This window comes from Eumetopias jubatus, unplaced genomic scaffold (assembly GCF_037043125.1).
Source record: "Eumetopias jubatus isolate StellerSeaLion01/CBP00866 unplaced genomic scaffold, mEumJub1_p1.0 scaffold_2, whole genome shotgun sequence".
NCBI lineage: Eukaryota > Metazoa > Chordata > Mammalia > Carnivora > Otariidae > Eumetopias > Eumetopias jubatus.
In genome coordinates this window covers 170,050,784-170,062,292 of record NW_028274808.1, presented here as the reverse complement: position 1 = coordinate 170,062,292, position 11,509 = coordinate 170,050,784, and the positions used below count along the sequence as shown (strand labels likewise).

The following is an 11,509-nucleotide window of genomic DNA, read 5'->3' as shown; positions in this document are numbered from 1 at the left end:
AGTTATCTGTGAAATGTTCCAGATGAGAGAACAGCAATTGCAAAAAACCTAATGTGGGAGCATGCCTGGCCTGTTTGAGGTTCAGGAAGGAGGTAGAAGTGGTGGAAGCATGAGCAACGGGGGAAAGTAATCAGAGATGAGGTCAAGGAAATAGAAGCAGATCAGATAGGGCTTAGTAAGCCATTGTAAGAACTGTGGCTCTTACTCTGAAATCGGCAGGCAATGGAAGGTTTTAAACAGAAGGGGACATGACCTAACTCACACTTTAAAAGAATCACTCTGGCAGCTTTTTGAATACATTGTAAAGGAGCAAGAACAGAATCAGGGAGGGTTGGAGTAGTCTAAGAAATAATGGGGGACTGGTTTAGGTTATTAAAAGTGGAGATGGTGAGAAGAGGCTAGGATTGGGATTTATTCTGAAGGTAAAGTCAACAGAATTGGATGGGGGTTGTGAGAGGGGAGTGAAGAAACAATCTGTCTTGGTTTGAGCAACTAAAGGGTGAGTGGCCATTTACCAGGTCGGAGGAGACTGGTGGAACAGATTTTTGGAGTTGTTTGGTGTTGCACAGGTTGTTTGAGATGTCTGTTAGACATCCAATTAGAGATGTCAAATAGGCTAACTGGAGTCTCAGGTTCAGCAGAGAGGTCTGGGGCTGAGATACAAATTTCGGAGTTAAGAGCAAAAATGGTGGGACACCTGAGTGGCTCATTCGGTTAAGCATATGCCTTTGGCTCAGGACCCTCATGGGGCTCCTTGCTCGGCAGGAAACCTGCTTCTCTCCCTCTGCCTGCAGCTCCCCCTGCGTGTGCTCTGACAAAATCTCAAAAAAGGGGGGGGGGGCAAGAATAATATTTAGAAACAATAAGGCTGGATGATATCACAAGGGAGCAAGCAGAGAGGGCTGAGCCCTGAAACACTTCAATATTCAGAGGTCAGAGAGATGAGAAACCAGTGAGAGTGAATAGGAGACAGTGCTGTAAAGATAACTAGAGGAGAGAATGCAATCAAGGGGAGCTTTTTTTGCTTAAGATATCAGAAGTTAGGGGCGCCTGAGTGGCTCAGTCTGTTAAGCGGCTACCTTCGGCTCAGGTCATGATCGCAGGGTCCTGGGATCGAGCCCCACATTGGGCCCCCTGCTCAGCAGGGAGCCTGCTTCTCCCTCTCCCTCTGCCTGCTGCTTCCCCTGCTTGTGCTGTCAAGTAAATAAATAAAATCTTAAAAAAAAGATATCAGAAGTTATAGCATGTTCATATGGAAATGACTCAATAGTGAGGGGAAATACATGAGAGAAGAGGAGAACAGATGGAGATGTCCTTGAGTAAACAAGAGAGAATAAACTTAGTGTATAGGTGAAGAGTCAGCCTCTTTCAGGAACATGGACAGGTCATCCATAGTAACAGAAGTATGGTAGTAGGTGGATAGAAGTGATGGTGGGAAATTGGAGAGTTCTCCTCTGAGTACTTGTTTTTAAGTGAAATAGGTAAGAAAGTCATCCCTTCAAAGCAAGGATGACAGTTTGAGGAGAGGTGTGTATCAGTCAAGTGACTAGGGGAAACCAAGTATGGTTATTGGGCAGCACCAAGAGCACATCTGAGGTCTGGAATCAGGCCAAATAGACAAGATTTTTCTGCTTGTGACCAAATGAACACAATGACAATAAGTCCTTTTACACTTTCGTGGCTCCAGTTCTTAAATTTGTTTTTAAGCCCTGCCCCCACCCCCAGGTGTTTTTGTATTATTTATGGATCAAAGTTTTACTTCAAAAATTTTTAAGCTTAATTACACATATTTTCACATTTTTATCAATTATAAAAGAATGTCAGAAAGCCCTTTAATGACAATTGCTACTTTGAGTTTAGCTTATTTGAGCGGAAACTAAATTCTTACTCAGATATTTTGTAGTTCATTTGTGATTAATGTTCATTTCTGATATTTTTCAGCACACCTAATTGATAAAGTCAAAATCAAAGGCTATTATGCATTCAAACTGACTGAAGAAAAATCTAAACCCAGATTTGGATTCTTCACATCTGAATTCAAAGCTAAATCCTCAGTTCAGCTTTACAACAAACTGATCAGCAACAGCGGCTTCCCTTCTGAGAACACGAGTCCTAGGTGCAGTCAGACTCAAAGAAACACAGAGTGCATGGTCTGCTTATTTCTTGTGCAAAAGAAACCATTGATATTCTTTGGTTGTTGCTTCTTCTCCACCCTGGTTCTACTTTTATCAATTACCATTTTTCATAAGCGAAAGAGAAGAAAAATTTGGAAAGCAAAGAACTTACAACACATACCATTAAAGTAAGGCCACACAAAGTTCTTAGTGAAACTGATCCTATTTCTGTCTGCATGATAGAAAGTCTAAAAAATCACTCCAGGTCCATATACTGGTAACTTATAGAAGACAATTTGAAATACTAGTGGTAACCAAGGTGATGACAATCAAGGTCTCTGCTGTGTAGTCCAAATGAATTTTCCATTAGGTATTCACATCACTGAATTCAGTTCTTGGATCTGAAGATAAAGGCTTTACCTAGACAGTAAACTATGAGTATTATCTGATACACTGCTTCAAGTTTAATGAACTGTTACCCATCATTCTTCTTTCTTCTATAAATACCAATAGCTACTTATAACAAATTACTTAGAAAAAAAGTGTAACTTTTGCTAGACTCCACAGCAGAAATTTAAAACTCTTAACACTGGATAGTGATTATTCTGTCACTTCTAACAAGATGCTTTCCCCCTTTAGAAAATACATAAGTAATGCTTGTTCATCATCAGCTCCAGCATAGACTCTTAAGCACATAGATCCTAGTTTTTCTCAATAGAAATAAAAACCATCACTTATAAAACATGGTATTTTGTGAGGTCCCTCCTTGTATCAGATCTGATTTAAAAACAGAACTTCCATAACTCGACTCATGGAAAGATCACAGGACTGATTAAAAGAGCTAGACCCAACTGCCTGTGGAGACAGCAGTCACTCAGCCTCACAGTACAGCAAATTCCTCTTTAGACAAATTGACAGCATTCTTCCTCACTTGGATTGTGAGGCAACAAGGATCTTACATACTTAGGAAAGCTAAATATCCTAAAATGATGTAAAGTTTATTACCAAGTCATCAGAGGATCATATTATTCCGTAAGACTTGCTGTCTCCTGTGGAGCTCCACTGTTCTGACACCATGTATATACAGGGACCTCTCAAAAAGGTATAGAATGCAGCTCTATCTTGACCTTGCAACTGTGCCTCTTTGGATACAATTCAGACTGTTGATGGTCTGAAGGAGTTAAAACTTTTTCCACTGTGTCTTTTGAAGCTGGGATTCTTAAATCTGAACTAGGAGGTTGACTTTTTTGAACTCTTGTAAGATTCATTCAGTGTATTCTAAATTTTAGAGGAAAAAAACCTGAATGTAAACCCATTCATACCCATCTTTAGGTTAGTCAACATTTAAATAATCACCCATTTCACATAGTAGCTAATCACTGTCCACACTCTCCAAGAATTTACTGAGTCAAAGGAAAGGTTTTTTTTGTTCAAAAGACCTTGGTAGGAAACTACCCTAAATGAAGTCAATTGTGATTTGCTTTTCAGGTCTATATGTCAGAAGCCAAAGTTTGTAGGTAATGGAGATTCTAATAGGAAGTTTCAAAGATACTGTAATGAGATAACATAATTGGTCAAGTAAATGCAAAAATGATGGGTAATCAGTTTGCTTTTTGGCTGGCCAAATTCAAACAGTAATTGTGGTTTTCTATTCTCTTTGCCCCCACTGTATCCACTCTCCCAGCTTTGGTGGTTTTTAGATGCTTTTTATCTTTTCAAGTAAATTTTATTTCCTCTGAAAACTCACATAGTTGGCCTAAGGCTATCCACAATTACAACTGGTTGTTTTAATGTTAACTATGTGGGAAGACTCATTTAAAACCACCACTTGGCTGGGTTTTTGTTCTTTGTGCCGCATGGATTCACTGACCCCCAAGTTTCAGTGAATATTCTTATAGGAATTTTCAGTTGAACAACTTATTACCAACTTTTTAGCTTCTCTTTAATATCCAACATCTTGAAAAAGGGCTGCATATTCAGTCATAGGAGTAACGAAGATTTAGAATTAAGGTTTTGCTTTTCTGGTGTCTAAATATTACTTTGTGTTCTGATTAAAAAGTATCTTATATTCAGTTTACCATTAACCTTCAATACTTTATGCCTTTATATTTAGGGCTGAAGTTAAAACTTGTGTCCTTTTTCAAATGTTACCCTGCCATAAACTCCCCCAAATAGTCAAGTTCCAAACCAATGCTTACAGTCCTAACACCTGGGAACTGTATGTTTTTAAGCCATCATCATGTAAGAATCCTTAGGTAAATAATATAAATCATGATCAATTATACTTACTCTTCAGGTTTATCCCAAACTCATTTTGAAAAAATTTAAAATGTCATTTTAAACTGATAGCTTTTGACAGGATAATGTATTCAGAATTTAGGCCTGGGACTTGCTTGGGCTGGCAGGGGGGAACCTCTTAAAACTCTGGTTAACTTGTGTTCTATTTTGTGTGTGGTATTAGTTTGTATATTCAACGTAACAACCTTGTCTCTAACAAGTCTGGTACATATGAAAAATATTACAACATAACCATGGTGTTTAAAGATCCTCTGTAAAATTAGGTGGTCAGTACATTTTGACTAATTGTTGAATTCTCAATGTAATTTATTCCAAATAAACTGGGTTTATGCCGATTTATATTCACTAACAATCTGGTCATTTATAAGAACCATAAAATATGAATGGGTCTGGTATATGACTGGATTCTGCCCAATACTGCCTCTGTCCATCTTCCCAAGGTGTGGGCATCCTGGATAACTTTCTTTGGAGTATGTTTTCTCATTAGAAAATGTGGTATCTAAACTTCAGAGTTGGGAAAACATACAAGTACTTATCCATTGTAGACACAAAAGACATGGAATTCTTCCCAGGGGAAACTAGATTTTCCCTTACCACATCCAACTTAAGTGAAAATCACTCCTTAGCTACAACCAGCCTCTAAATGTTATCTTGTGAAGTCTCACCCATCACAACTCACTTTGCTCTGTGAGAAATTACACTTACTCCCACAGCTACCACTGCCTGTGCACTGACACTCGCAATTATAACACCTTCATCCCTCTATAATATTGCCATTTGGAAACTTCTTCTCAACGCTTAGTATCAGTTTTGAAATCAATACCTTCCATAACATTTCTTTCCAGTCCCATTGGTATTACTGAGTCTTTATACTTTAATCTCCAACAATCTGGGTACCATTCCCTCAACAAATAGCTATATGCCAGGCATTACTGTTCCAGGTACTTGGAATAACCCAGTGAGAAAAGATCCATCCTCACAAAGGTTACATTCTAACAGGAAAAAAAAAGCATACAATCAATACACAACAAAGTAAACTATATTACATTCTAAATGCTATGGACAAAAACAAGTGAAGCAGAGTTAAGGGTATGTATGCTAGGGTGGGGGTTAGGGGTGAACACCATTAATAGGCTGAAGGCAGGCTTCACTGAAAATGTTTGACAACAGACTTGGAAGGTTAAGTTGCCACTCCAAAGGGACAGAACTTCTAAAGGAAGGGTTTTAAGGCAGTGGTACGAAGGAACAGCAAGGTCAGTTCAGCCAGTTGATCAGAAAGGTTAAAGAGGGAATGGAGTTTGAGAAAAGCATTCTGGCTACTGCTGAGAACAGGAGAAGAGCAAAGCTGGAGTAAAGCTGATCAGTAAAAAAAAACTATTATAGTAACCCAAGCAAAATGTATTTTTCATTTTCTATGTTATAAAAAAATTTCAACTTTATATAAGTAGGTACAATGAATTCCCAGTTTAGTTACAACTATCAATTTACAGGTAATCTGTTTCACTTAGAACCCCAATGCTCTCTCCAACCCCACTTCAAATATTTCAGAGCAAACTATAGTTGATCATTACACCTGTATTTAAAAACTTTGACCAAAGATTAACTCAAAATATCTAGTTGGTTCATTTAAAATCAAGATCTCGATAAGATCCATACGTTCCAAATGGTTGCTCATTTTAAGATTTAGAGAGCAAGAAGAGCACAAGCAGGGGTTGGGCAGAAGCAGCAGCAAGCTCCCCGCTGAGCAGTGGGGCTCAATCCCACGACCTGAGATTATGACCCGAGCCAAAGGCAGACGCTTAATTGACTGAGCCACCCAGGCATTCCTCTTCTAAGTCCTTAAACATACCTTACTTTGAAGGCAAAGCCTACACTTCCCTGATGGATTTAATGTGTAGCATGCAAGAGAAATCAAGGTTGAATGTTTTGCCTGAGAAATCGGAAGGCTGGAGTTTCCATCAAATGAGATGGGGAAAACTGAAGAGATTGGGGGCAACCGTACTTAGTCCTATATGGTAACACATTTAAAACTGTGACACATAGAATTAAGAGATTCTGGAGTAATGGCTGAGGTAGGGTAGCATCTTGGACACAATGACGTTAATCACAAACACAAATTAACCTCATCACTTCATGCCACACCTCCGCTACTTTTTCCACAAGTTACCGGTATACAGACAAGTGACTCAAGCACACTTACCACACAAATATTCAAACTTATGCCTCTGCAAAATCAGATACCCGCAGGATCTCTCCCAAAAGTTCTACATCCAATGACGAACAGTCACATGGTGCTGTCACTCGTACTATATTTCTCTTGCCTGAAATGCCCTTGATATTCCTTCAAAAAACCAAATTCAAGCCAATTTTCCCATTAAGTTTTACCAGAAAAAACTCCTGTTTTATTCCTTGTTACTGTTCTTGGCACACTGCAATTTGCTTCTGAATGGTTTAACTGCCTCATAGTTCGAAAGGATTATTGGTTTAAGAAAAAGCCCCAGGGGCGCCTGGGTGGCTCAGTGGGTTAAGCGCCTGCCTTCGGCTCGGGTCGTGACCCCGGGGGCCTGGGATGGAGCCCCGCACCGGGCCCCCTGCTCCCCGGGGCCTGCTTCTCCCTCTCTTTTTGCCCCTTCCCCCTCACTCGCTCTCTCACACGGTCTCCCTCAAATAAATAAAATCTTTAAAAAAAGAAAGAAAAAGGCCCAAATCGGTATAGCTTTTATTGCATATTTAAAATATCACAAGTCTGAAAAATCATCCGGCATCCTTTGCTGTTTCTGTAGATGACAACTGTAAAAAGAAATAAAAAGATCTGTCAATTCCCATCAATACCCTCCAAAACAAGTTCTACTCTAAATAATCTTAAAACAAGTTTAGGATTCTGACTTACTAGTTCATAGTAAAAATGCATGTCACTATTCTTATTCTGCCATTTACTGTGTTCCAGAATGTAACTCATTTTCTGCCATTACAACTCCAGTTTCAGACTTAGTAAATTAAGACCTCTGAAACTAAAGCAGTAAGGAAACTTACAGACACTGCAAGAACCTACCTCAGATCTTATTCATCAGCCTGCTGAACTGTTCCTTTTTCAGAAACATAGATACCATCCAAAAATTTTCTGATATCCTTGTTTTTAACGGTTGTGGCTTGCTGAATCAAAGCAGCTATTAACAGTAAAAAAGATAAGGAAACTACATTACCAGCCGAACTCATTTTAAAATAAAAGGATTTTATTACATGCCATACTTAAAGCCTATTATCTTTGGGGTAGTCTTTTACTTAATTCCACAAATGAAAAAGCTCACCAAATAAGAACACAATGTATTCAACTACAAGATTTAAACAAAATTTTATAGGCATAATTAGGCATAGTAAACATACAAACCTGAGTTCGATACAAGTTCAATGTCATTTCCTTCAAGAATTAACTCATCTTTTTGGGCTTGAGATACAGAACAAGCAACACCTAAAAAAGGAAGAAGGCATTCACATAGTGTAAAAATAAAATCAAATCTGTACAATATAATTTATTAAAGTAGCACTTTATTCCATTTACAATTCCACAAAACAAATGAAACTTCTTGAGATTCTGATTTTACAGGACCTAACTTAATCTGGGCAAAATCTTGTGTTCCTGCTTGAATGAATCTGTTCCAGAGTAGTTAAGACTTTCAGTGATTCAGTCAAGGAGTGAGAAGACATAATTCAGCTAATGCAATTTAGCTGTTCACAGCTTTCTTATCAAGTCTTATTCCTAGGACTCTAGATTTGGTACCTCTGAAGTTTCTTTTTTATATAAGGGTTCCCATTAAATGCTGTTAACCATAGCTAATACCACATAGTATTTTTGTAAACTCATTAAATCGTACTAAGAATTCTTTCTTCTCACCCCAATGGAATCAAGCATCAAGAGAGCACTAAGCTCTAAAACTTTCTAACGTTGGGGCACCTGGCTGGCTTAGTCAGTGGAGCATGTTGACTCTTGATCTCGGGATTGTGTGGAGATTAAAATTTTTTTAAATAAATACAACTTTCTAATATCTAAAAAAGATTAAGAACAAAATGTGCTTGTTTACTATGTTATCAAGAACTGTTCCAAGTGTATTTTAACTCATTTAACCATGAGATGTTCCCAATTTTAGATGAGTAAAATGAGCTAGAGAGGTAGATGATTTGCCCAAGGATGGTAGGAGACTGAGATTTGAACCTAGGCAGTCTATTTTTTTTTTTTTTAAGATTTTATTTGACAGAGACACAGCGAGAGAGAGGGAACACAAGCAGGGGGAGTGAGAGAGGGAGAAACAGGTTTCCCGCCAATCATGACCTGAGCCGCAGACGCTTTATGACTGAGCCACCCAGGCGCCCCTAGGCAGTCTATGTTATTAACCACTATTCACACTTTTTTTTTAGGATCTCAGTTTGCAAAGAGAATTAAACACAGCTAACACCTCCTGAAACTACTCCAATGCATAAGCCTTTAAGAATCACAATCAGTACGAATATGATATAAAACCTTAACACCAAGAGTTATTATTATTACAAGCATAATCAAAATGGACAATTGTGAAGTAAACATGGATTTATAGCCAACCCAAAACACATCTTCACAAGTAAACATTTCTAAACCGTATCTAAAAGGTATGCACATACCTGGCCTCATCCGAACCCTGCGGATGTATTTCTCACCCAAGAAATTTCGGATTTCAACAAGAGAACCATTCTCCTGAATAACAACGTTGATGGGGAAGTGAGCATACACAGACCTCATCTTGTAACGGAAGCCCTGTCAAGTAAACAAACTATTAGCAGAGCTGAGCAATTTGACAAATCCAGTTTTCAAATTTTGTAGGATGCTTACGTTATTTATAATTTAAAAATGAAACAGTCCTCACATAGCACTCATTGTCAAGATTCTGTAACGGACACCTGCACCAAACCTTCCAAATTGTATAAACATGTTTGACTCTTTTCACAGACTGTTTAAGAAAGCATTTATTTTACTATTTCCTATGACCACAGTAAACAATGCCAGCTTTTAAAAATGAGAACCCCAAAGCCCTTCATCTTGGACACTGGACTAACATTTACTGAGTTACTAAGGTATACCAAATGACAAGAATTCAGACAGGCCCTCTCCCTCAAGGAACTTAGCCTGGTAGCAAGGGTAAATAGGGGAAACATGACCCAACAGGCTTATAATGGAGTTGAAGGGTGCCATTATGAGGTGCACTCTGAAAGGACTGACTTTTAATGCAAAGAAAAGCATTTCAGCAAAGACACAGCAGCATGAACTTTATCTTAAAGGCTGGGGGGGAGAGGGGGTTGTAAAGAGAATAGTGACATCAAATATGCTTTTAGAGAAGTAGACAAGGAGCACAGAAAGGAGATCCAGCTTTTTCTTTGCCTTCAAGGAGCAGCATGCCAACAAGAAATCAAAGCCTACCCTATGTGCTACATTTTCTTTTAAAAAACAAACAAAAAACCTCAACACCACACATCCTGAAGCTGTGAATTCTGTGTGGGGAAAAAAAAAACCCACCATCAGTCTAGTATTAAGACCATATGGTCTTTACTCACATTTATCACTTAATCTTAAAGACCCACGGATGCCCATTATAAACTGCCAAGATCACCTTTCCCAACTACCTCAATAAATTACAGGCATAATCTATGTTCTGCAGTAGACATTTATGTTGCATATATACATTACAGCTGAAAAACTTCCCCTTCCAAAACGAAGCAGTCTGATCAATCTGCTTACCAGTGTAACACCCTTGATCATGTTCTGTACATGACTACAGATAGTGCGAACAGTAGCCAGCTCTTTTCTATTTCCCCACCATTTGTCAACTCGGAGCTGTAACAGAACAAAAACTTCATATAATTCTTTCCAGTAATAACTCGGCTTGAGAAGAAAAATCCACTTATTCATGGAATTACTCTAGATTCAACTATTAGCCCTAATTAAAGCAACCACATATAAAGCCCTCAATTATTACTTTTTACTACTATACATCACAGGACCCATTTCACAACGGAATGTCAACCCAGAAATACTGATTTTTCAAGTTGCATCATGCTTCACTTGTCTATATACAGTATGAACAGTATATAACCCTGACGCTAATGACGACTTTGGTACTAATACTGAGCTTTATAATCTATTCAGAATTTGTTTTCCCAACTTCACTAAAGCAGTACCACCAAAACTAGCTTCACTTTTGGACACCCAATTTTAAGCTAAAACACTGACCGTCAATTCTATTAATTCCTACAGCAACCAAATTCGGTGCTATTAAATCAGTACCTTCCAAAGAAACAATGAATGCGTCAAAAAAAAAAAACCCGTATCTCACCCTCTTCTTTTTCTTTCCAAGAAGACTGAGTTCTACATTGATATGATTGAAGTCCCTTCGCAGGGTTCCTCTGGGTCCCTTCACAATAACTGTGCGTCCCTTCAGAGTGATGTCGACTACGAGAGAACATATTTGTGAGGCCTCGGAACAAGGTACAAAGCAGGCAGTAAAGACGTAAGACGAACACAAACATCAGGTCTCATACCATTTTCTGGAATGTCGACAGTCTGATTGCTGAGAATGGTCTTCATTCTGAAACACAAACACCTGGGGTTACGAGGCCGGCGCGGCGCCCGTTTGCGGCCGCACTACCCTGCGCGGAGCTCCACTCCTCCGGGAGCCTGGCAAGCAGAAACCCGGGGGCGGACACAGGAACACCCACCGGGAGAGCAGCCCCCGCTGAGTCCCGGCCTGGAAAGAGCAGCTCCTAAGCAGGTATTATGAGCACAACCGGCGAACTCCCGCCCGGCGCAACCCTAGCAGCCCTATTACGGCGGCGCCAGCCCGGCAAGGCTGAGGGGCGGGGGTAGGCCAACAAGTCCAATACAGCGCTCGAATCCCAGGGCCACCAGATCCATATGGCGCTCGCCACGCTGGGGAACAACCAACATAGACGCTCCGAGCGCCAGACTCCCGCCCGTGACTTTCGCCGAGCCGATGGCTTCAGATTCCCAGAACCCACAAAGTTAAGAATCAACCTCACCTCGCAGGAGATGCGGCAGAGAGAGAACGTTTTTC

At 39.6% G+C, this 11,509-nt stretch overlaps 2 protein-coding genes across 2 annotated transcripts in view; one reads left to right on the top strand and one right to left on the bottom strand.

Moving 5' to 3' along the window:
* The window catches only part of KLB (klotho beta), a 33,826-nt gene extending 31,520 nt beyond the window's left edge, over window positions 1-2,306 (top strand). The window contains exon 5 of the mRNA XM_028088395.2: window positions 1,942-2,306. Coding sequence (XP_027944196.1) covers window positions 1,942-2,306 — 365 coding nt within the window. The remainder of the gene's footprint in view (window positions 1-1,941) is intronic.
* A 4,812-nt stretch (window positions 2,307-7,118) lies between these two features.
* Window positions 7,119-11,495, bottom strand: RPL9 (ribosomal protein L9). Its single transcript, XM_028087291.2, has 8 exons — window positions 11,475-11,495; window positions 10,977-11,023; window positions 10,772-10,887; window positions 10,177-10,272; window positions 9,066-9,198; window positions 7,801-7,881; window positions 7,465-7,579; window positions 7,119-7,202 (listed from the first exon to the last, which is right to left on the bottom strand). The coding sequence occupies exons 2-7, from the start codon at window positions 11,020-11,022 to the stop codon at window positions 7,473-7,475; spliced, it is 579 nt and encodes a 192-aa protein (XP_027943092.1). The 5' UTR covers window position 11,023; window positions 11,475-11,495; the 3' UTR covers window positions 7,119-7,202; window positions 7,465-7,472.
* Between the last annotated feature and the right edge of the window lie 14 nt (window positions 11,496-11,509).